The sequence below is a fragment of the Hetaerina americana genome, unplaced genomic scaffold (genome assembly GCF_022747635.1).
Source record: "Hetaerina americana unplaced genomic scaffold, ioHetAmer1.1.p SCAF_2, whole genome shotgun sequence".
NCBI lineage: Eukaryota > Metazoa > Arthropoda > Insecta > Odonata > Calopterygidae > Hetaerina > Hetaerina americana.
In genome coordinates, this window is record NW_027286763.1 from 83192278 (window position 1) to 83217869 (window position 25592).

At 34.9% G+C, this 25592-nt stretch overlaps 1 protein-coding gene across 4 annotated transcripts; it reads left to right on the forward strand.

The window, feature by feature from the left end:
* The first annotated feature begins 1425 nt into the window (after window positions 1-1425).
* Window positions 1426-25542, forward strand: Tace (ADAM 17-like protease Tace). Of its 4 annotated transcripts, none has more exons than XM_071585669.1 (13): window positions 1426-1777; window positions 1868-2006; window positions 4565-4665; window positions 4774-4895; window positions 5881-6070; window positions 7665-7813; window positions 9545-9739; window positions 11371-11515; window positions 17403-17638; window positions 19558-19766; window positions 21108-21346; window positions 23587-23702; window positions 24605-25542. In XM_071585669.1, exons 1-13 carry the CDS (start codon window positions 1720-1722, stop codon window positions 25100-25102), a joined length of 2397 nt encoding a protein of 798 aa, XP_071441770.1. In that variant the 5' UTR covers window positions 1426-1719; the 3' UTR covers window positions 25103-25542. The 4 variants fall into 4 exon arrangements, with proteins under 4 accessions (XP_071441770.1, XP_071441772.1, XP_071441771.1 ...); XM_071585670.1 differs by lacking the exon at window positions 11371-11515 and adding an exon at window positions 14928-15066 and having other exon boundaries at window positions 1432-1777; XM_071585671.1 differs by lacking the exons at window positions 11371-11515; window positions 19558-19766; window positions 21108-21346; window positions 23587-23702; window positions 24605-25542 and having other exon boundaries at window positions 1427-1777; window positions 17403-17541.
* Window positions 25543-25592: the final 50 nt, after the last annotated feature.

The following is a 25592-nucleotide window of genomic DNA, read 5'->3' on the forward strand; positions in this document are numbered from 1 at the left end:
ATAATTTTTATTTGTCCAGAGACTGCATCATACAAAAAAATTGTACACATAGTATAGGACACAACCCCAATACTGTCTGAAGCAGTTTATTTTCAATTCTTCAGGTGTCACTCATGCATATACTTGATTTTGCAAATATTTCCTTTCAGTTATCACTGAAGTATCCTTGAAGCAGCCTGGTATAAAGATGAATAAAATGATCCAATTGATTATTTTTAAATTTCCGATCGTCGATAACCTAGGAAATTAATTCAATATTATTACTAGTACTGTCATAATAATTGATTTTACAACTATTTTGTGATGATGTCACTTAAATTACATATTGCAGCAGTCATAGTCATTCGTTTAATAAATTAGTGAACAGAAAGCTTGTCCTTCAACTGCTAGTTGAATAGATTTCATATACATTTCTCTCAAGTCCACACGCACGCTGCCACAATTCTGATAAAATTGTTTTTCTCAATTGCAAAGCTAGGAACTAGATAATATAGAGCATCTTTGGAAGATTTTAATGCTACTTACCAAACTTTGACATTTATATTGGTAAAATATGCATTAAAATGTGAGGTCCATTTTTTATTAAAATTTGTGGTCATGGAATTGAACTTGTACGAGGTTCTCCGTTCAAGAAATATAGCAAAGCAACTGTTAATTTAAGTCAAGTTAATAGCAAATACCATAAAAAACGGAGTTAAAACGGGAGTGGGTTCTCATAGGTTAGACTATTCCAAATTTTAATTATTTAAGTAAACCGGTAAATCACATATTACAATAAGTGCATGGTACGTCACATAATGGAAGAGATGGAACCTGCAACATAAATATAAAATGAGAATGACATATCGCTTGGCAAATTTACTCTGATTACAAGTAATTAAAACCCCTTTCAGTTTGCTGCCTAGTTCCACGAAATTGACAGGCATGGTTTTGATAACAATTTTTATTGGAAAGATTCATCACAGAAGAGGTCGTGCTTCAACCATCTTTAAAGTTGGAACTGCTAGACAGCTTGGATTCAGTCATTTGCACCAAAATCGGCAACTCTAATAATTTTTGGATTTATCGAGAAAAACAAGATTGTCATTGGCTTCTCTATCAGACTTCAGAAATGACTTTTCTCCTTGATTGTTATTGTTGATATTTGCGTAACTTAGCCTTCCGTAATACAATGCATCATGATCAGAATGCCTTATATTGTATCTCCATGACTAATGATTCGCGAATAACAAACGACGCGGTACAAATTTATAAGCAGTAAATTTTTCTCCACTTACGCATCCCCTACGGAATCGTTACGAACTACTGCTTCTATTTACCAACATATGCCAGTGGGTGTGGCGCAAGCTACGGCGTGAGAGAAATTTTAGCATGTTAGCGGGATATTGGGTGCATCGGAATCGCTTATAACGAAAGTATTTACAATACAATTTCTTATGTTTTAAATGCCGACAAGATAGCCCCACAAACTTGAATTATTCATGTTCAACATTTAAGGAGCGATTAGAATTTTATCGAGCGATGTGTTTTCTTACAATTAAATGTCGAAATTTCGCATTTAACTTAGATAATTTCAGTAACCTGAGCTTTCCCTAATCCGAGGATGAGGGAGTAGTGGGCCAGCTTGTCGTTGGTTAGGTTCAGTTCACTGAAAATTCCTCTGTTTATATGTAATCTACAAATTCGTTAGTATTAATATTCCCCGAGCAACTATTCGAAATGTATTTCCGTACTTCAGTATTTTATTTCGTTGCCTTATGTATAATTTATGTGAAATGTAAGTTGTTATATCACTGCTCTCTAATGCCTATCCAATGATGGTGAGTCATCTTATGTAGTATAATTTACCATGGAATTTCTATTTTAGGTTCGATTCATAGGAACTTAAAGTATTTCGAGACGATTCATGCAACAGACTTAACTCACAATATTGTGAAAAGAGGGGCCACTCTAAGCACCCACCCTTTCAATAAAATTAAGGAAGTTAAATTCAGGACTTTAGGAAGGTAATATTTTCGTTTTCTTAAGTAGATATATAGTTTTGTGGGTCAATAAAACCTAGTTGTAATCTGGTGTTTTACCTTGCATGTATGTAACCTAATTTCTTATTTTGTAAATTAATGTTAAGTATTTCATCAAGGTCTGAAAATAACTAATATACGACACCCAGTAAATAATCTCCTAAGTTTATTTGAATCTGTAAGAAATTGATTTCAAATTCGATGTGCATGATCTGTAGGTGCTCACATTTCCATAAGCACAAATGATGAAAATACGAGTGAATTGTAATCATTTAGGATTTTGCTAAAGTTAAAAAAAATTACCAAAGGATTTATGACATATAGTGGGCATTCCATACCTTTATAGACATATGGATGTGTGACTAATACGTGGATGTTAATGTGAATGAACTCGTGTAGTTATTTGCCCTCAAAGTTTTGAGTAATTGGTCGCAGTTTAAATCTCTATAATCTTTGAAATCATTACAATGGTATGGGAAAATCACAATCCATTACTGTATCAGGTTATAATTAACCAGGTTCTAAATCTCTGTTACTATTTGCGCAAAAAATTCCGCAATCGTGAGCGAAAGCAGACTGGAATTTACTGTTAAGTGAAATCGATTGGTTATACCAGATGAGCGACCGAATAGCCCACTTTCGTTTCAATTTTATTTTCAGTTTGAGCGAGCTCTTTCATCTGCACATTCATGTAACATATTGCACTTTTTGTGGCAACTGGAGTTCACTGTGCTTTCATTCGATTAGCATTCTTTGGGATTAGTCTTGGTAGTTTGAATAATGTATGGTATCCTCAGAGGCATGCTATCATTTTATTTATTTGCTCTCAATTGAGTCTATGGTACAGTTTAATACAGAATTTAATTGATAGTATATTTGTTGATTTAAATGCTTATGATATATATTATTCACGAGTCTCACTCACAGTCCATATTTTATCCACAATTGGATTTCTTAGGTTTTTCTTGGGCCAGTTAAAATCTTGGAATGAATTCAAGCTAAGAATTTTTAATCTGTATTCAGCTAAGACCACCTTTTTCTTTAAATGGTTTCTTAATAGAAAATCATTTGGTTTTACAATTATAGAAGACTCTCTTTTCTGAAGTGACGGTTTGCATGTAACGCAGTGTTGCTAGAAATCTAGTGAAGATCTGCATAACTAGAATTGCCATTTTAATCTTCAGCCAATAGCGTGCAGTATGGGAGGAAAATTTAAGCACTAGAAATTGATGTTGCTATCATGTCGGTGTTTAGTAACAATCATGAATAATAGCTCGGTACTAAGTGTTAAAAGAGGATAAAACCCAATACATATATACACATGCACTAAATCGTCATGTATGGTTTAGTGGAGACCAAATGAAATGGTGTAATTACAATTTAAAATTGATATCTTTATGACTGGTTGATATAATTATTCAATTCCAATTCTAAAAGCAAATTTCAGTGCATTATCATTTGACTTAAAGGAAATCATGAAACTTGAGTGATCTCTATTCCAAACATGTTATGGTAATTTCATTTTCAAAGTACAATTTATTTTAACACATGTATAATCTAGTATAGATAGTAATGTTACCAATGTTACCTAAATTTCATTAAAAATGAGATATGAAGACTTATATTATAAATTTATGTTAAATTGAGGAATTGGAATTAAACGTCACTATAATAGTTTACTGTTTTTAGATGTTCTGTGTCACTTGGTGGACATTTTTAAATTTCAACATGTCATTTTTAAGTAAAGCTTTTAATTCAAAATGGTAGGTAGTAAATGAGTAAACAATTAGAAGTCCAAACATTCCAGTGGTAATATGACTGGTTTATCCCATTTCGACATTTGCAGGCATCCAGTATTCTTTCCAATATCCACATCATATGAATGATAATATTTGTATTATATTTTATATGTATTATTATTGTTCAATATTCCCAGGTTATCTCTAAGCCATTCAATCTGTGTAGACAACTGGGCAGAAAACAGTATTGAATCTAAAAAGTAGAAATTCTGTAATTTTTGCTATAAACCCACATTAAATCAGATATGTTGTTTTTAAATTCATTCATAAGTTTTTGCCTACCGTGATAATTGTTGATAAACATACTAGTGCATTGGACAGAATTGTTTTAGAACCATTACTAACATATAACATTGCAGAAAAGAGCAATTATTTACATTTTTAGAATCAAGAAGTGACCTCTCATAAATATCTATTTCCAATTTCTTCTACCCGGTACTGTGTGGTAGATTTCCCTTTGAAAAATGAGCATTTACCATGAAGATTATCATGTGTTTTAGTGCTTGCTCATCCATCTGAACTGGCCTATGAAAATGCAATGTGCTGGTGATAGTATAATATTTTGACATGCTGTGATTTTCCCATTACATTTTTGACAGCTGTGCAGTATGTCTAATAAGCTGCAACACTTTTGCATAGCAGAACAGACATATTCACCAAATAATTATGTAATGTTTTCAGATGGGGTTTTTGAGGATTAAAAATGTTTTCAGCCACCTTTCTGTGAATTTTTTTTATTTGCAGGGATTTTCGTCTCATATTAACCCGAAGAAATGGCGTATTGCACTCTAACTTCAAAGCATACACAATGGATGGTGATGGAAGGGAAACCCCATTCCATGTCGGTGGGTAATTAATTCACATTAAATCGGACAAAATTACTTTCAAGCATGTGTTATGATGCCTATTATGGTGGTTTCCTAACTGATTATTATTTTTTTAAAACCTTTTAGATCATGAAAGTTTCTATGAAGGAAGAGTGTTTGGAGAGGTGAAATCACATGCTAGTGTTAATTTAGATGAGGGAATAATGACTGCTACAATCCAGCTACCTGAAGAAACATACCACATTGAGGTAATTTTTTTGAGAATGATCTACCTTATGTTTGATTGTGTAAGTCTAATTTTGAAGAGCCAATAATATGTGTCAAAAATTGAATTATTCATTGAGTGCAAAAAAAATGAGTACAATTAATATGAGGAAAATGATCATGAGGACTTGTTTGAATATGATTCTGTATTTATTTTATATAATTGATTTTTTCTTGAATGAGGTAATTTATTATTTATCTGGCATTTAATAAAGAAAACTATCAAAGAAAAATTTTTTCAGAAAAAAAGAAATATTAATTGCCAAAAGAAAAACTAGGTATCAGATCACATCATAATTGGTACCTTATGTTGAATTAAAGTATGGATACAACTAATATAGTGAGTTAATAGCAAAACATGAACTCTTAAAAGATTGAGCTGATGCTAACATAGCACTGATTCATGTATATATCTCCGCATTTTGCAGGGTTTTAGTTAAGGCATTCACAGAAGAAAGCATTTGATCTCCATGATTTTAACTGTCCATTCATCAAAAGCGTGTCAGTTTTATAATCAATAGATTCCATAAAGCCATGCCTCAAATAACCATTTACATATCTGTTGATATTGTCCCATATCTACATTTGTCGCTCATAAATCTTAGTGTGATAAATGTGATAACATTTTTCAGTACTAGTGGTGAAATGAAACTGATCTTTTTTGGCATTGTGAAAATGTAAATTTGGTTAAATGATGTCTTTTTTCCTTAGTCCATCCTCCATTTTCATGTATTGAAAGTAGTTTACCTTCACAGACCTCCTTTTTTTCTTAAACACATTAGAATCCTTGACAGATACTAGTGTAGAGTAATGATATTTCCTAGCAGTTATGATCTAGACCCTGAGGTAATTTCCAATGTACTTATACTCGTTTGTTGCTACCGGTGGCCAAATATAAACACCCACATAGGGGCCTGCCTCTAATTTAGTTAAGAATTTCATTGTTCTCATGTCTCTCGTTTCCTTCAGCCTGCATGGAGGCACATTCATGACCCAGAAGCCCTCACCATGATCTCATATAAAGCATCTGATGTTAAATATAGTTGGGATGAGCATTCTGGTGATGCTGGAAAAAGTTGGGAACCTCCAAAAACCTGTGGCTATGTTAAGGAAGGAATGGATCTGGAAGATGAAGAGGATGACATTGGGCATGAAGCGGGTGAGTGGTGACAAGATTTGGCTTTGTTGTTCCTATGTGAATCCACTATTTGTGTGGTGTGTTTTGGCATTATTGCACCGATGAAACTGCCTGGGAGTCAAAAGAAAATCAGTGCTTTACTGGAGAGAGAGTTCAATGTATTCCATATCCAGGTGGGAGCTTGTGAAGAACCCAAATCTCCCTCACTAAAAATTTGACCCCACAATACATGAACCATGGAAAAATTTCCATTGTCCTAATTAGATGATGGAGATTCAAAGGTCATGGTTTGAGTGCTTTGCGTGACCCATTACAGTGGTATGTAGTGACTTCCTTGCAAGTGAGACTTTTGTGATGTCGTAAATACATATTAAGAATACGTATCTCCTTTTAATGTTTTTTTTAAAGAGACAATAAACACTCTTGGAAAACTATCATAACTGGTGTGTCATTGACGAAGGATACTTTAGATTTCCCACCCCAAGAAATAAGAGTAAACATTTAATCTCTGTCAGCTGCCATGGAGACATGTGGTTAGAAATGTGGAGTATTCATTCCCACTTAAAACTGAATGTTGACTCTCCAAAATGTGGATCTTGTTTTTGCCTCGCTGAAGATTACCTTGATTTTAGAGAATTCTATCTTAAATTTTTTATCTTTAATGTATTTGGATAATGTGCATCCTTTATTGAAACTAATGGACTAAAATGAAAAACCATATTTGTGGTTAAGTATGCCTGAATGACTGAAATTCATGGTCTAGACTGTCTGAAAAACTCTTTAAAAATAATGCAAACCCCATTTTGCTATATACTCCATCCATAATTTATTGTTTCTGCTTACATCCTACTCCACTGGTAAATGTTATGCTTGGATGGTTTCATTAGTGCAGTGAAACCTATCAAAATGGCGGTCACAGAATACTGGATTTATTCCAAGATGTGCTTCTTAAAATGAGGTACATTTTAAATCCATAAATTGGGCAGAAATCATTGATGATTTGGATCACTTTGGGTAGGATGGTACTTAAGATTTGGAAGTGGTTACAATGAAAAGCTCATGAAAAATTAAGAAGAACTGATGAAGAAGCTTAAAAAAGTTTGAATTCCTTAGTGAATCAGTTGGTTTTTGTCTCTGTTTAAAGTGGAAGAGGATATCTTCTTGAGTGCTTTGTGTACACCCGTGTAGGAGCAGTGAAATAAAAAGGACAGAGTTACTTATAATTTTCTATGTGAGTGCTCTGCATCTGCATGTCTTTCATATAACTCTATATCGACGATCTTATAATGATGGCTGACACAAGGTCTAGTGGCTAGCCATTTACATTCTAGCTAATGGTCTGTTCGCAAGTCTTAAGTGGAAAGCATCTCAAATGACTTGCACTTCCCCACTCTGTGGTAACATGTCAATTTAAGTGGAGAATTGAATAAGTGATCTCGGGAGATGCAATTTTTTTGTAACCCTTCTGTGTGTCATGTTCTGGACATATCCACTCAGGAATATCCCACCTAAGGAAGGGCAAAATCTCTCAATGTATAATATGTTTTTATTGTTTCTTGAAATCTCTATATTTGCGTGAATCCAAAATTTAATGGCAGGTGGTGATCTTTTTTAGGAGAGAGTTCATTATCCCGGTGGAAACGTCAGTCAGATCAGTATGAGTACACTCCCACAAAAACTCGGTGCCCACTTTTGTTGGTTGCAGATTATCGGTTTTATCAGGAAATGGGTGGAAGTAACACTAAGACAACGATCAATTACTTGGTAAGTGAGTGATTTTTAGTGCTGTTGTAACCTTTAAAGATGATCTGATCAAATATGCAAACAAAATAGTAATAATGGCTAATACACATTGTTCAATACTATTTGTGGTTGTAGTGAATGGTAGGAAGCCTCTTAATATATCACCTCTGGACTTGAGGATTCTATTGTATTGTTTTTTCTACACCATTTAGTGTGTTCCTTAGAACGATAGATGATAATTAAAACCTTATTGAAAACAATCCTTCAGCCAAAATTGATTTTTTTTGTGGAACTCTTATACCAATATTTCGATGAAGTAGTTCATGCTTTCTTGGTTTCTTGTTCAAAACAGTTAAATGCATCAATCAAATAAAAATCATCCTAGAAATTTCCATTTTAATGTTTTTGGATGTCTTCGTTTATATATTGTTTCTGTAAAGGAGTACTTTCATAGGTTTTATGGAGTACTTTTGTCATTGAGTACAACTGTACCTGTTCCAGGACTGTTGTTGGTCTTTAATTTCTGGCTACTTTTCCTAATTAATGGCCATCTTAAATATTAAGTTTATATTTTTAACTCATTTTTTTGGAAGTATTATAAAACATAGATCAACCATTTGTAATTTCAGTAATTTTGCTTTTATGAGGTACTGAATTAGGTACTTGAGTTTTCAGAGTAATTAATAATTTTTTAATATTAAGAACCTGAATTGTTTAATCGCATGATAGTTTATCTAAAGGGACGACTATAAAGACTGACAAAATCAATGGTTATACCTGGCTCCTTGATTGGCAATAAAAAAAATCATAAATAAACATTATCAAGTAGTGAAAAACATTGCAAATAAATTTTCAACAGTTAAATATTGTAAATTGCTTCATTTTCATGATACATGGCGATTATATTTACGTAGATTAAATCAGCATTTTTCATATATAATGGTGCATATGAGTTTATTTCCCTAGTGGGAATGCCTAAATCTTTCATTAAATGTGGTTTATATTCCTCATTAGCTGAGTTATTTATTTATTCTTTTATTGCTTGTTTCAATTGTCTTGAGCACAAACGCAATAAGGACCACTTCCCAGAGATTTGTGCTCCATTGATGCAGTTCCAAATGAACTGTAATATGACCCCATATTATATTTAAAATGTTCATAATAATTATTATTTGCTTTTGATAATAATTCCTGTAAGATGATTGGATATTCAGCTGCTCGCAAGTAAATTACCCTCTTTCTATGACAGCAACTATGAAATTTTCCTTCGGCAGATATTTCTTTGAAATAATGGTATACAAATTAAAAATTCAGTTGTTTGTATTCATGTTCCATGGTAGAAAAACAGACGAAAGAACACACACACACAAACACTGATGATCGCTTTTTATTTTATTTGGTATTGAACCATTTGTATCCATTGCTACGGACAAGCACATGTAACTATATATAATCACAAGCAGGCAGAATCATAACTTTTTATTGTATTTGAAAACAATTGCAAAAGTTGTTATTATTGAAATTGTTAACCTTGTGTTCAATGGTCTAAAGTCATACCTGGGTGATATGTTAGCTTGTCATGTAGTTTTCTCTTGTAGAGTTTATGGAGTAATATAGCCTCAGTGATGATAGGACATTAAAAACCAGATTAATTTCATACGTAGCATATAAATTTGGATAATGATCTCATAAATGAATCCTAAAACTTGGAGTTTTCAGTTTGTCAATTCTCTATGATTTCATCATTTGTAGATCAGCCTCATAGATCGTGTGCATAAGATTTACAATGACACTACATGGCAGGAACGAGTTGAACAGGATGGCTTCAAGGGGATGGGCTTTGTTATCAAAAAAATTGTGGTCCATGGTGAGCCAACGAGGGTTCGTGGTGGGGAGGCTCACTACAATATGGTGAGAGAGAAGTGGGATGTACGGAACTTGCTTGAGGTAAATCATAGTGCTTATATTTGATTTAATTGGATGTGAAAAGTTTTTACCATTCTTTCATCACCTTTTCCAAATTTTTACTATGATCATGCCATATCATTTCTCAAAATGATGACAAAGCCTGAAGATAATTCTTTCATGCTGAATCTATATTTTATTCATCAGTCTACTTATTTATTTAAATTAATGTACTATGATACATATTTTGTTAACCGTATAATTTGGGTTATTTATAATTAATGAAAGAGTATTTGAGGAAATTTTAGAAAAGGACTCAAAATTTGAACTGTTGCAATAAAAATGTTTATTTTTAATGTTTATGCATGTACAGGTATGATGTGTTTTCCAATTCAGTGCAATTAAGCAAAATGATGCAATGAGAACAAAATATCACTTGATTCATTGATAGCTGTGATGAGAGGGATGTGGCGGCCTATGATTCCTTGGTTTTTAACTGACTGTATTTCAGAAGTGTCGGCAGTATTAAGGAAGCATAACTAAATATTGTGCTGAAAATATTTGGTTCAGTGCATGGCTTGATTTCCCTGGTTCCGCTTTCCTAGATTTTTTTCTTTTCAATCATTGTGCTGCCAAATTAGAAATAGCAATTTTTTGAAATCTCCACGTGATAAGTTTTTGCATTGTTTATTGTGAGTTTTAAGTTCCAAATTTGTACTATTATGTTCTTGTAATAGTTACTTGTTATTTTTTAAATGGCATTGTGTAGCTCTTGAGTACAACTCTTTCAGATTGCTTGATTAAAATGAATATTAAAAACTTAGGACGATGAAGATATAAGTGTGTTTGATATTGAAAAAATTTGATAACCAGGACGTATCAATCAAATGTTTTGTAAAGGAAGACTTCTTGTGACAATCATGAAAGGGTTTAAGATGTTTCTTAATTTGAATGCTCTATTTCCTTCCTACTTCAAAGTACATGCTCATAGTGCTGGAAACTAATTACTCTCTTATCTACGAGCCTTTCTCATCATTCATTTTTGAATTCAACAAAGTAGAGTTAAGTTACTCTTTGTGCCTTCCAGATTATGTAGAATGATCCCTAAAGATGTTGTGAAAGTATGGTTTTTTAATCCTTTGAGAGTTGGTAAGTTGATTTTCAAGTCTGAAGTTAAGATTTGAAGATGGTGTTTATTTGTGACAATATGTATCACCAAAGTCTGTAGATGTGTACATAAAGGTAGGAGTGTTACATACTTGGTATTTCCCGTAGAAATAAGGGGTTGTGATTAAGTAATCCAAATGGTATTCAGGACTTCACCTTTTACAATCCAGAAGTGCGTGTTACCTAATCTTTTATTCAAGTATATTATGTTCTTTGTTTTATGTTCATTGTAAGACTGATTTTGCAAAGTTCAGTTAACCTATCTTAATTGTGGTGAATCATCTTTTTAATGAAAAGTTTGACAATTTCAGGATTCAACCTATGTATATATTTTTAAATGAAAACAGCAATAGCATAGCTTCATGTTTTAAAATCTATCTTTGTAAATATAATATTTTTCGTTGTGCCTATTAGAGAAAGCTTATTTCTTGTCTATGAGTGTGTTACATTTTTTTAGTCTTGGAAACAATTTTAGATATCATATTCTTGATGTATGAATGTTGTAGGTATTCTCTCGCTCATGGGGTCGTGGATACTGTCTAGCACACCTGTTTACGCATCAAATGTTTGCTCGGAAGCAGAGTCATATATTAGGACTGGCCTACATTGCATCGTGGAAATTGGCATCACGTGGAGGAGTCTGCACAAGGGGTGCATATCTGAAATTTATCATTTTTTTCTTGGGAAACTCTTAAGTAATCAATCTATCCTAGACTTTAACCACTAATTTTGGGACTGGCTAACATGCACCTATCAATATTTTTGCAAAACTGAATTATGTATGGTATACTTGTATTTATATAAATGTGATGTTTCATGAATCAGTGCGGAATTTATCTTTAGCTTTGATTTCATCCTAGGGTTTGTTACCAGATGTTTTCTTCTGTAATAAAATTAGTCACAGAATCAGGAAACTTCAAACTAATATAATACAAAAAATAGGAGCGTGGTGAAATTTGGAGTTGGATGCAATTTTACATATTTAATCCAAATATTGCAGACACTTATTATTTCAGTCCTTGAATTTTTGTAACAGTCTGAGAAGTCACAAATTTCAGTCACATTTATGGAAAATTTGCAAAGGTGAAAGCGCATCATCACAATTTTATTTTTACTCGATCAAATTGTGTCAAGACTATACTACCCTATTCAATAAATAGGCAGACTGAGGCTATGAAAACTTTATTTTGCAAAATTCAGTCTGTATTGATTTTGTCCCTTTCAAAGTACTCTCCATTTGTTGCTATGCACTTATTTCATCTTCTTTTCCACTGTTTAAAGTACCCTTGGAAGTCCTCAGCAGTTAGGCTGTTCAGTTTCCTCATTGTTTCTTGCTCTATTGTGCCCACATCACATTTTGGGAATAGGAAAAAGTTGCGGGGGGTGAGGTCTGGCAAATAAGGAGGATGATCGGGGATGGTGATTGAATTTTTTGTCAGAAACTGGCAAACAATCAATGCTGAATGTGCAGGTGCATTGTGTTGTGGTGAAGGATCCATCCATCATGTTTGGTTAAAATAGTGTGCACTGTTGGTTTTCCTAAAATCAGTTTATCAGCTATCATTTGGACAGTTTTTCAATAATCGGTAAGGATAAAGGACCACACACGATCAATATTGTCATCAACACAGGTGATTGAAGGTTGTCCCGGCCTTGCATCATCTGTGGCATCTTGTCGGCAATCTTTAAAATGCTTAATTTACTTGAAAATGGATATTTTCTTAAGAGCATTATTACCGTAAACAGATGTCAACATTTCAGTAATTTCTTGATAACTTTTACCGCACTTCTCCAAAAAACTTGATGTTAATTCATTGCTCCGTGATTTCGTCAATTTCCATTTTTGACAAACAGTAAAAACAAGGGCAACAGAAATTAACATAACTGGCACCATACGCACAGCTCGAGGATCCGCCAAGCGCAGACGGCTCATTGGGTGTCAGGCAACTATCGCCACTAGTGGGCGAGGCTATAGTCCGCTTCATGGCCACCAGATTGCCCAGTTCGCACATTTATTGCACAGGCCAGGTGTGATGGAGGTTACCAAGTTTAGCAGTTACCCAGTTGGAGCAGCTCCATATTGAGAATGACATTGCATAAGATGTTTTAGCATGTTATTCAATTAAGGTCCAAGTTTAGTTCCAAATTCTTGGAGCTGATTTCAATGCTAAGTCAAAACTGAAAATGTGTCATGTAAAAAGACCAGATAATTCAAGTACATATATTACTTTTAATTATTAGGCAGCTATTATAATTAAAAAGACATTTGCAATTTAGCTGTCAAAATGAGTCGATTATGTAGTGTTGAAATAAAAGGAATGAGAAGCTACAGTTATTTAATGTTCCATTTTTAAAGAATGCATACCTCTATATTTCACATGTGCCACCTACTAATTGATTTAAAACCTGATAGGCACTGCATGTTGGTAATTAAAAAAAACCTGCAGAATGATGTCCTATTATGTCACTTGGTTTAACAATTTAATTTCTAAGAAATTATATCAAAATCAGGTAATCTTATTGGATGGTTTTTGGTGAAGGGTACTCATATAACTCATAAGTATATTATTTTGTGTAATTAACCTGTGAGTGAAGGTGATCCATTCTGTAAATATACAGTACTTGCTCATGCTATAGACAGCTATTTGCTGAGCAGTTATTTTAAACCATTGAATAAATAATTACTTGTTGATGTTTATGAGTGTGTGGTTTATGAGTAATATAAAAGTAACTTAAGCTACCATAATCTTGATCTTAAGGAGGCTTAATATCATGATTGGTCACGTATTCATTCTTTAGGAGATTTCAAGAGGCTTAAAACTTGGCGTAACAGATACTGTGAAAGCCTTTGCATAAAAAGTACTCTTTTCAGATTTGCAGATTTACGTGTATGTGTATGCATATGTATAAATGTATATATATATATATATATATATATATATATATATATATATATATATATATATATATATATATATGTATATATTTATATATATATATATATTTATTTATATATATATATATATATTTATTTCCCCCTGCAAAATCTCTGATCAAACCAACACTTTGAATAACTAAGATCAATTTTCTCGGAAAAGTGTTGTAAACACTGTTCTAATGATTATTATAATGTCGCAAAGGGTTAATTCAGCATGCTATTAGTGTTCCACGGAGTCATGTTGGCCTGATTTTCACCAATTCAGAATTGTCTTATCATGTGACAAGTGCCATATAGAAATAATAAAGCTCTTCATGTAAACAGATTATATGAAAACTTGAGGGTGTAAAATCATATTTGGGGGCGAAGTTAGCATCCTTTTCCACATCATATTATTAAATTTTCGATATTTTTTAGATCAGTCCATATTGGAATTAATATAAGGCTAAAGTTATAAGTTGTTTTCAATCCATGATCTTTACCAACTCATAAATATATTCGATGGTTTCTGGCTTAACTTTGTGGAAGTTCATGTTCGTTAAATGAAGAACTAGACTAATTTGTACCCGATGATGATGCCTAAGCATTGAAACTAGTAGTACCAAAATAAAGAACAGTGGAAAAATACATTGTGTTCTTGATTTAATGAACACATGTATGCCCTATTCAAGTATATGGGTGAAAATGAGTAAAGCTGTAATTTTAATGAATAATAAACTTTACCCATTAAAAATTCAGCTTTCCCTCATTCTACTTGTTATGTTTTTGTCTATAAGAAGACCGCAGTGATACTTTCAAGAACTCATGTGGGTTCTTAAAACTGATGACAGTAGTATTTAAATTAATTAATACATATGGCTCCTTGGAATATATCCTTGGTTTTCATTAGATAGTAACATTCAATTATTTGTACTAATAACTACATTACATTGCTATTATAAATATGCAGTAGATATGGAAGGCTGGCTTAACAAATCATTTTAAGTGTCAAATTCATTCTTTGTACTCTCAGAATGCTAATTGGTATGCATGAACTCAATTTTTGCTGGATTGAAGGCCAAAAAAAGGATGTTTCTCTCTCCTTTGTGCATGCTATTGGTGATTGTTGTGAATATGATTGGGCAGGTGTTTAGCCGTGAGTACAGCCACAAGGATTTCTGCCTTGCACACCTCTTCACTGACCTCAAGTTTGAAGGTGGCATTCTTGGCTTGGCATATGTGGGATCACCACGTCGCAACTCTGTCGGAGGGATATGCACCCCAGGTTTGGAATGTATCTTTGATAAATGTTGTGGACTAGTTGTTGTCACCGTGCCTCTGAAAGTGATGCCCGCTTGTTTGATTTTATTTTGTTTGGCATTGTTTTGTTCAACTGTGTAGAGAATTAAAATGGTAACATTTTTTATGCATATCAAGTAATTTACTGTTGGCCCAAAGTAAGCTCCCTGCTGTCATAATTCTGTTTTGCCATTGACAATGCAACTCAAAATACTCCAACAGTTACAAATTCCTGTGTAATGCCACAATAAAAAATCAAACCTCGCGTGATTGTGAAAGGTGTTAGTGTTCAGGGACCATCCTATATATATGCCCCTCCTAGATACACTATAAACTGGCTTTGAAAACTTTAAGTGAGGATCAAACTTTCTTTATCTGTCAGATATTGTTGATGATGATGCATCATGTTAATTAGTAAACCTTAGTAATTATGCAGTGGAAAATTTTGTTTTTTTTAATGTTTTTACCACATATTTCCTCAGTAGCCACAAGAAATGGGCTGTTTTAATATATTTCATTGTACATAATATCAGTCGTTAGTATTTTCCATCACTAATGATAAAAGAGCTGGGATTTGTTTACCTGAATAGATTTAAATAAAAGACACCAATTTATCAACAAGTTTAAGACAAATAGATAATCCTAAGTCCCAGCAAGAGAGATCTAAGTGGAGGTGCAAGCGTGTCTTACCACGATGCTTCCAAGTGGGGTTTAGGACAGAGAAATTTGCATGGTACTGTGTCCAGCCTCGCTCAAATTGATGTCCTAGTTCCTCTCATGGAAAGATTTCGTTATTTTAATTTTGCCTTCTGGTTTCTCATTTATTACTTTTGGAATTCTGTCAGTTTTCACGCGTTAATAAAACTGTGGACTTTTTATTTATAATGTAGTGAGTTTGCCCTCTAGACAGATGATCGGTTCTTACATAAAATTATTGATAATATTGACTGCAGTCTTATTCTTTCTAAATAAAAGTCTACGTTCAATGAGTCAGTTAATGGTAATAATAATACTCCTTGATTCCAAGAATTAGAATAATAAATTATATAAGATAACATGCTGGGAATGTAATGTGAGAATTTCTCTTCCTGCTGCCATTGTTCTCTAAAAAATGTTCTTTGCCATACTAATCTCATATTAGATAGAGTAGAACCTTTTATTAGAACTAAAACTTTAATACCTGATATTCTTCATCATTATTATCGTTAACTTCGCCAGTAAAGATGCTTATTTCAGTAGAAATATATTAAATGAAGAGGCATTGCTTTGAAAAGCATTCATCTTATGGATTTCAATGGCCTAGCCAATTGGGAGAGGCTCTAATTCAAGCAAGTAAGGAATAATGAGGTGGAGAGGGGAAACCAGGCATCTCTTTTAATCCAAAGTACTAAAGAAACCACTGCATAATGTCCCCGTTAGGTTGACTGCTTTCTGTAAATGATCATTGTGCACATAGCACTCTCAAGAACAACATTACCAGTAAAAACTAACCACCCCAGGAAGCATGAGTGACCAAAGAATTTTTCATTAAGGAAGAGAATTTGCAGTCTCAGTGAAATTGCAAAAATAATGGGAAGGGTGAATCAGAGCAAAAATTAGGGTCTTGTGTTAGCTACCTTAATTTATAAATAGCTTAATTCTAATAGCTATGGTTTTTTTTACTGTTTTTGACACACTATTGCATGTTGGGTTAGGAGGTTAAGGATTTGCTTCTTTTATTGTCTTTTGCTACATTGCATGCACGCACTACATAACTTCCCTCATGTGTGTATGTGATAAACTTTCACTTATATACTTGTAATGTGTGTTACCATTTAATGTCTGGTCATGGACCTCATCAATTTCAGGAGACCATTAATGCACAAACCCATTGTGCAGCATTTTCATATCATTATGAAATTACTGAATTTTGGGTAGTTTTTTGTACGAGATGTATTATGGATGGTAGATGCACCTTTAAATGCATTAAGTGCATTAAAAAGTTGCTCTATCATTCATGACTTCAGATCTGACTTTTTGAAAATGAAAATTGTCCATGTCTTGTGTTTTCATCACTTCAGTAGTGGAGAATGGTTCTGATGTTGCTAATGCGAGCTGATAAATCTTCAAGTTTCACTTACCCACAACTTTAGAAATTCTCAATTGCCATTTTCTTAGCAAGTTCATTGTTTATTTTTCCTGTTCTGAATATGAATATCTATGAACTGAGTAGTCATTTGCTTTTGGCTGTGAAACAAGGAGTCCCAGACCACTAGAAATGTGCAGAGTTCTCCTCTGATATTTAATATGAAAAATACTCTATGGCTTTTTTCCCCTTGACAGAGTATTTCAAGAATGGCTACACTTTGTACCTGAACTCTGGCCTAAGCTCTAGCAGGAACCACTATGGTCAGCGTGTGATCACCAGAGAAGCTGACCTTGTGACAGCTCACGAGTTTGGTCACAACTGGGGTTCTGAGCATGATCCAGACATCCCAGAGTGTAGTCCAACTGCATCTCAAGGTGGCTCTTTCCTCATGTACACATACTCTGTTAGTGGGTATGATCTCAATAACAAGGTATGTTTTGTGTTCTGTGGTTTGATTGAGATCCTTGTACACCATGCAACCCTGTGGAGTTTGCGTTGGTGCCCTGTAGATGTAATTTTATTTGGCCTCTGTGAACTAAGGTTCCAGGCTGAATGAATGAATGGCTGATTTATTAGGAAACATTCAAAATACAATTTGAGCTCAAGACAATGATTAAATAAATAAATAATATATATATAAAAATATATGTGTGTATATATATGTATGTATATGTATACACATGTATACCTGTGGAATGTGTTGACATTTTTGGATGTGGAAATACCAGGGCTGTCAGGAAAGTAACGTATTAACTTATGTTTTGGCTTAGCATGGTGGTGGGTAGGGCTAAAGCCACCATCTCGGTGTCTAATCATTCAGTACGCATCCTGCTGTAGTGGTGTACAGACTGGTTATTTTACTTTGCTCAGTGTGAACTTTTAAAATGTGTACTGCAATAGAAAATCCCACAAGTTGTCAGCGAGAACTGTCCAGAAAGTAACTTATGTTTTGAAATAAAATATGAACCTAGCAACAAAACAAAGTTTTATTATATAAATTTGAAGGGCACATTCTTAAAATATTTTTCTGAAAGTCTCCATTAAAATTGAGGCATTTATAATAAAGATAGCTGTTCAATTCCATCTCTGAAGAAATCTGCCAAAGAAAAACAAACAAAGAAATGTGGTAGGTTTCATGTCAGTTTTATGATAACTCTGTGATGACCATTTTTTAAAAATGTTGATAAATGAGGGTGATTTGATGGAGGAATTACCAATTGGAAAGTTGGAATTGAACAGAATCTCTCATAATGTGTAGACTAATGCTGCTTTGATTTTTGTCTCCTCCATTCCTATTCAAACTAAAACTCTGCCTTTTGCAAATTGCCCAACTATCTGAAAGGGTGCAAATACCTTAGCTCCATGTGGAGTACTACATACTACTCTTTTATCTAAAGTTTGTCACGTGTTTCCTACTGCATGGAAATTTACAGGATATGAAATAAAAAATTAGGCTTTATTTATGCTATATATTGTGGGTATGTTTTGGAAACATTATTAGCTAAATCTTGTTTGACCTCTTGCAGAGGATGTGTTCATCAAGTGAGATTTGGCTGAGAAGAGTTTCATTCAATGCACCAAGAAGTTACAGTGTAGGGCAATTGATGCATTAAAAAAATCACTGATGGAAAGAAATAGTGCTGATAGAGTCCTTAAGTCAGAATCATTGTAAAAAAATACTCGGAGCAACATTCAAATTATTGAAACAATGAATTATGTTGTGTTCATATTTCTGATTCAATCCTTCAATCATGGTCCAATTTAATGTTGAAAACTGTGATAGAGAGGAAAAAATTAGGCAGGGAAAGGAAAAGGTTGATATGTTGGATGGAATGAACGTAGGTAGAATATATGCAGAGTTGATGAAGTGTTTATTTTAGCGTGGAATGTCAGGTTTTGTCAGTTCGGTGAGGCTATGAAAATTTCTGATTTTTATTTAGTCCTTGTCTATCCCCAAACTCCCTAAAATGGTAGTCTACTAATAATAGTATATGTTTTATGTTTAGATCATGGATATGACATTGGTAGATGCCAGAATGAGTGGATTTAAGGAACCTTTTCCTGCTGCCATTACTGGACAGTGAAAACTTCTAAGGTTCCCACACCCAAGCTTAATTTTAAAACCATTTTCCAACCACCTATCCCTTTTCACTGTCCCTAGCAACCCCTGCCACCCACCATCGAGTGACTTGGCAGACAGTTAGGTAGACTTGGTATTTCACTCAAAATCGTACATTTTAGCAAGGTCAATGATGATTCTGTTTAAAATAACATGTTCTCTTCATGTGAACTGTTGTAGTTGTGGAAGTTGCTTGAATTTATGTTTTATTTGTGATTCCTTGGCTGCAGCGTTTTTCACCATGCAGTCTGCGCTCAATAAGGAAGGTTTTGCAGGCCAAATCTGGCCGCTGCTTCTCTGAACCAGAGGAGTCATTCTGTGGCAATCTCCGTGTTGAGGGTGAAGAAGAATGCGATGCTGGTCTCCTCGGGACGGAGGACAATGACCCCTGTTGTGACAAAAACTGCCGGCTACGTCGTGGCCAGGGGGCAGTTTGCAGGTGTGTACAGTTATTAATCAATAATCATGAAATGTATGGTGTAGTAGGAAAGAATTGTACTTTGCCAACTTACGTTGATTACCATTAAGATGAGTGAGGCACATGCTCACTGTGGATCGAAAACGCTTTAGGGCGACACTTCCCAAGCAAAGCTGGGCGCACTGCCAAAAACAAGTGATTTTCTGCATTCATATGTGACAATGGATGAACCATTGATTTGCCATTGCACATCAGAATCGAAATAACTATCCATGCAGTGGATAGAGGCCATTCTTCAGCTCTGAAGAAGGCAAAGGCGGTGCCATCGGTAGGAAAGGACATGGCATCGGTTTTGTGGGATGCGAAAGGAATTATGTTGATTAACTATATTGAAAAAGGTAAAACAATTAATTGGGAGCATTATTCTAACCCTCTAACAAAACTGGATGCAAAAATTCACGAAAGCAGACGCTGCTTGCAGAGGAAAAAAACCATTTTCCATCAGGATATTGCCCACTAATGTGTCTTGGAGGTGAGAAAATTGAGGGATTTGCACTATGAAGTGCTGGAATATCCATCCTATTCTGCAAATTTGGCTCCCTCAGACTTACTCTTCTTCTTAAAACTCAAAAGTTTCCTCACTGGTCAGTGTTTTCCAGTCAATCAAGAAGCAATTGTGGCTGAGGCCAAGTACTTTGCTGTACTTCTGATTTTACAGTACAGAGACAGGGTAATGGTACTAGAACACTGCTGAATGAAATTTATTGATATTAGAGGCAATAATGTATAAAAGTAAAACTTTTGGGAAACATAAATTGTCATTTTCATCGTCAGGTCGATAACTTTTCAGATCACTACATATTTACAACCCAAAGGAGCATACATTGGGAATAGGTAGCAAAAACTGGCATAGCATCAAGCTAACTTTGGTGAGAAAGATGCTAAAATGATGTGGCGAGAGTGGTATCATCTTCATTTCAAGGATATTGTGTGCAATATTACCATTCAGATTCTTTTCTATGAGAACTGCACAGTAGATAAATTATTTTTTATATTTATGAAATATAAAAAGTCTTTAATGCACTGCAGATAAAATATTTTTCCTGGAACCCCAGTTTAGAAATAAGAATTAAATGGTAATATACTTCATCAGCTTCATATCAAGGATTGGCTTTCTTTATGTAAACCTTTATCTAACGTGTAGATTTATTTCTGTAACATTCTCTCACATGCATGATTTCTGATGGGGCTTTAGGAGGTATTTCTTGAAATCCAGTGTGGCAAATCCTGATCTAAGTACTATATGTCATTTTGATTTATTGTCAAATTTTCAGAATGGCTATGGTCTCTCTGTGATTTCAGTGACAAGAATTCACCGTGCTGTCAAGGCTGCCAGTTGGTGGGTATTGGCACAAAGTGCCGGGAGGCTCAGCATGCAACATGTGAACAAGAAGCCCGCTGCAGTGGTACCTCACCTGAATGCCCAAGATCTCCCCCTCTGCCAGATGCCACCCCATGTCTCGAGCGTGGCCAGTGTCGGCATGGTCGGTGCATTCCATATTGTGAAACACAAGGACTGCAAAGCTGCATGTGTGATATAAGTATGTGCTAGTTGACTATCATATAAAATTTAGATTCTTCTTTTGAGGAAATTGCAATATATTTTTTATCTACCATGAGTTTGACATATGTTAAAGTTTTCATAAACTTACTGGTAATGTTTTAGATGAAGATAGAACATCTGGTCCTTATGTTAATTCTTTTAAAGTCAGCGCTGAGTGAAGGGAACAGCACTGCATTTATCTCCATCTTTTGATGACATGTGTCTGATTCTGTTTATCAAATCCTGCTTATGATGGAAATTCTACTTTGTGATACTGGGTGAAAAATGTATATTTCCCAAAAGCATTCACTTCTTTTAGAGTATAGCATGATAGCATACTGCCATTTCAGTATAAAGGTGTGGTATCTGCTCAGTTCACATTTGTTCAATCTGCATCTCATCATTTATTTGTTATCACAGTTAACATACATTATACAACCAATTTTACGGTATGATGTTATCCTTCATGAGAACTCTTGTAATGATCTTAATCCAGATCTGCCCCCAGGGAATCGCATGAGTTGAAATGATCATCTGAAATCTATGTCATAAAAAAAGTAACCTATTGGATACCTCCCTGAATCTCCCGGAATTTGCCAAGTACCCCTACCTCTACAACGTGACCATCGGTACAACTTACAGCTTATACAGAATGTATATTAAATTTGGTTATGTAATTTTTAATTTTCTTAATTTAACGATGGAAGCAAGAGTACTTTTTGCTATTTTGGTCTGAAAGGTCATCAAAGCTGTCTGATTTACAATTCATTTTCATATTCCTATGAAAATTAAATCATAATAAAATGTTTCCCTCAGAGGAGACCAATGAAGTATCAAAAGTATAATATCAATTTATTCTAATTTTCATGTAAAAAATATGAATGTTTCATTCTTTCTGTATCTATTATGGTGTTTAAACCAGGCATAATTTGTAATTAACCCCTCAAGCCGGTATAGGTAATACTTGGGCCCCACTTGCGGTACCTAATTTTTCTAAAATCATTCCCTGATGCAGCATTGTCCAAAATAAATTATAATATTTAATCTAAAATTAAAAAAAAATTACCTTATGCTTAATTGCTTTTTCTATTTAGTTAAAATTTTACTTATGCTAAATTTTATATTTTCACTTCTTTATTTGCCTTTAAGTTTTGAGCCTCCATTCTAAAGGTTCAGTTTTGTGTTATATAATTTGAAACAATCCTCTAAATGTAGGCCTGCATTGCAGTTGGGGCCCAAGTACACTGTATTCCTTCTTTTACCTCGTGGGGAGCACACCTGACATTTTTTTTGAGGCCTGGACTTCTTCAATGAATGTATTCAACTAAATTCTCTATATTATCTTCCCTTGAAAAAAGCTTATTCATCTTGGAATCCGTTACGGGGGTTATATACTTGGCTTTTTCACTTCTCTTTCTCAAGAATAAAATCGAACAACTGAGACTATAAACGGTGGTGAGGCCTGTTGCCCTCGCAACTGTTATGACGAAACAAAAATAAAGAATGATACAGGAATGCTTCCAGAGAAATTAGATAGGGAGATCATATCATGCAATAAAGACAAATGGAACCTGAGGACAAAGCGCAACTGCAAAGAACTAGCTTATCTCATAACGATGGACTTGACAGATTTATCTTCCATATAACGTGCCTTTCCATGTAGCCGAAACGGGACGATTAGGAAGACTCATTACCTAAGAGATCAAGTGCAACCATAAATATTAAAAAGATTTGATAGCGCCACAGAAAAAATTCAAGACTGAGGGAGCGAAGCGGGATGTACGGCGTACGTCGATCCACGGATAAGGCCTGCCAACTGAGATATATCACGGACTGAGAACTGCGCTGAGGCTTTAAGCCATTCCTCCTGAAAAAATGTATTATTTTCTCCCCACAGTTATACTTTCTTTTTGAAAACTATACCACCCTACCTTCATTTGCATCTCTCTTCCCCCCACCAACCTTTGTCAAATCCCACACTCACTATCAAATGTTTCATACCATGAGTGCCTACAATCATTTCCTCTAGTAGATTCTCCTAGTATTCTACTTTTTTATACCTCTGATTACTTTTGTACATGTAGACTTGAATAAGAACAAAGTTCTTTGGTTCTGATTTGAACTCCACTGTAAATATTAATTCACTCATCTGCCCTGTATTTAGTTTTCTGTTTCCTATGTAATATGGGTCTTTTCTTGTTGCTTTGGTGAACTTACATTTCACCTGCCATTTTACAGTTGGTGATGCGTGCAAGCGATGCTGTCGGATGAATTTGAATGAGACTTGCTTTCCTGTGGACCAGCAGGACATCTTACCTGATGGTACGCCATGCATCCAAGGATTTTGCAATAAGGTGAATCATTTAATTAACCATATGTAATCTTTTGCATCATATTTTCAGTGAAAAAATTTAATATTTTTACCTAAGTAAATGTACCCTTCAACAAGAATAATTGTTAACTGTAGACCACCAGCCAAGGTAGGTTTTTGATGGACCCTGGGACCAAGCTATGCTACTCCACTAAACCCCACCGAACACAACTCTAAATACCATTGGATCACACACTACAGTAAGCGATTATTTAGGTCCCTATTTATTTGACCTCCCACCTTCCATGGAAAAACATCCAATCTTTTCATCCCTACACCATGTTTAACTGTCATTCTCCCCTCTTACAGAGTCTTCAACATTCCAATCGCTGCTCAATATGCCCTGCATCCACTTTCCTTACCTTCTTTGGATTTCTCCCACCAAGCTTCTCAACTCATCCATTACCATGCATGGCACTTTCTCTTATATTTTACTTTCTGTCTAATTGATTTTGTAAATTCTCCTTACCCACATGCGTACTATTAATGCATATTCCCATGTATCAGTGACCAAGGTGGATCCCTATAATCATATGCTCCATATCAGCTTTTCACAATCTTTGACGTTAAAAATCATATTAAATGCATGCCAATTACATGAAATTCCTGAATATTATGCCGTAGAGATGCTTGGGGCTGCACAAAAGACCAGATATGAGTGTTTGGCCAGCTCTGGTGACTGAAAGTGATGGAAACAATTATGAAAGTCCTGATTTTGTTAGGTGGGATAACACTGTTGCCACTTAAACTCTTGCAATTTGCTTTAATATTTTTCAAAGCTTCAGACTCCCAGTTGAATGCACTTTTTGATTCCAATTGGTATCCATATCCGAGAAATTTCACAAAAGTAAAATCCAGCATGATGTTTCATTGCCTCTGATATAGGGCGTATGTGAGAAGACCGTCCAGGATGTGGTGGAGCGGTTTTGGGACATAATTGAGGAAATCAGCATCAGCAGAGTGTTGGTATTCCTCCGAGACAATGTGGTCGGGGCTGTCCTTCTCTGCACGGCCCTCGCGTGGCTCCCTGCCTCCTGTCTCATCTCGTGGGCGGATGCCAGAGCCCTATCAAGAGCCAAGGAGTTGCACCGCAGGAGAGACCCGCATTACGATGGTCATGTCTTCGTCCACCCGTCTGAGATGGACGGTGGGCGCAGGCCGGTGCTGCGGGCTAGGGTTCCAGCTGCAGCATCGGCCTCCTCGTCCACTCCACTTGTGGTACCGCCCAGGGTTGGCGTACAACCCTCCCACATGCTGTCCCATTACCTCCCATCCCATTCGTCGCACCGTCAGAATGTGACCTATGGCAGGCCGCAGAGAGCTGTGGTTTCATCTCTCCCACAGGGGGCTCCCAACTTGGTTACCATGAGTGGTAGCATGTGACACTTTGTGCCGTCGTGCAACCAAATCTAGCATGGCTGTTGTCTGGAGAGTAAAAGCAAGATACACAACAGCAGTGATATTTTCAATGGATTAACGGCTGTCGAATATTGAGAGATATGTTGTGTTTTGGAGCATCTCCATGTGTACCATATTTCTTTTTTTTTATCAATTGAATCTAGTGATTTAGTCTGCACTAGTCAAATCCCTTTTCATCTTGCTCCTGGAAGTCGATGGTGAGCCAAAATTTAATGTGAAGTTCAAAAGTTTTGATGCATAAGTTATGTTACAAGTTGAAAGACAGCCATACTGGAAAAATCCAAAGGTTGGTAAACACAATGCATTTATAACAGACATGAATGGGATTTAATGTCTTTGAAAGAAAAATCTTTATACAGGTTACAAATTAAATGAAAGTGGGTAAAAAACAAGAAATGTGCAAATGGTGATTTTTTATTTTTATGGTTCCATATCCATAGCTACTTAATTTATT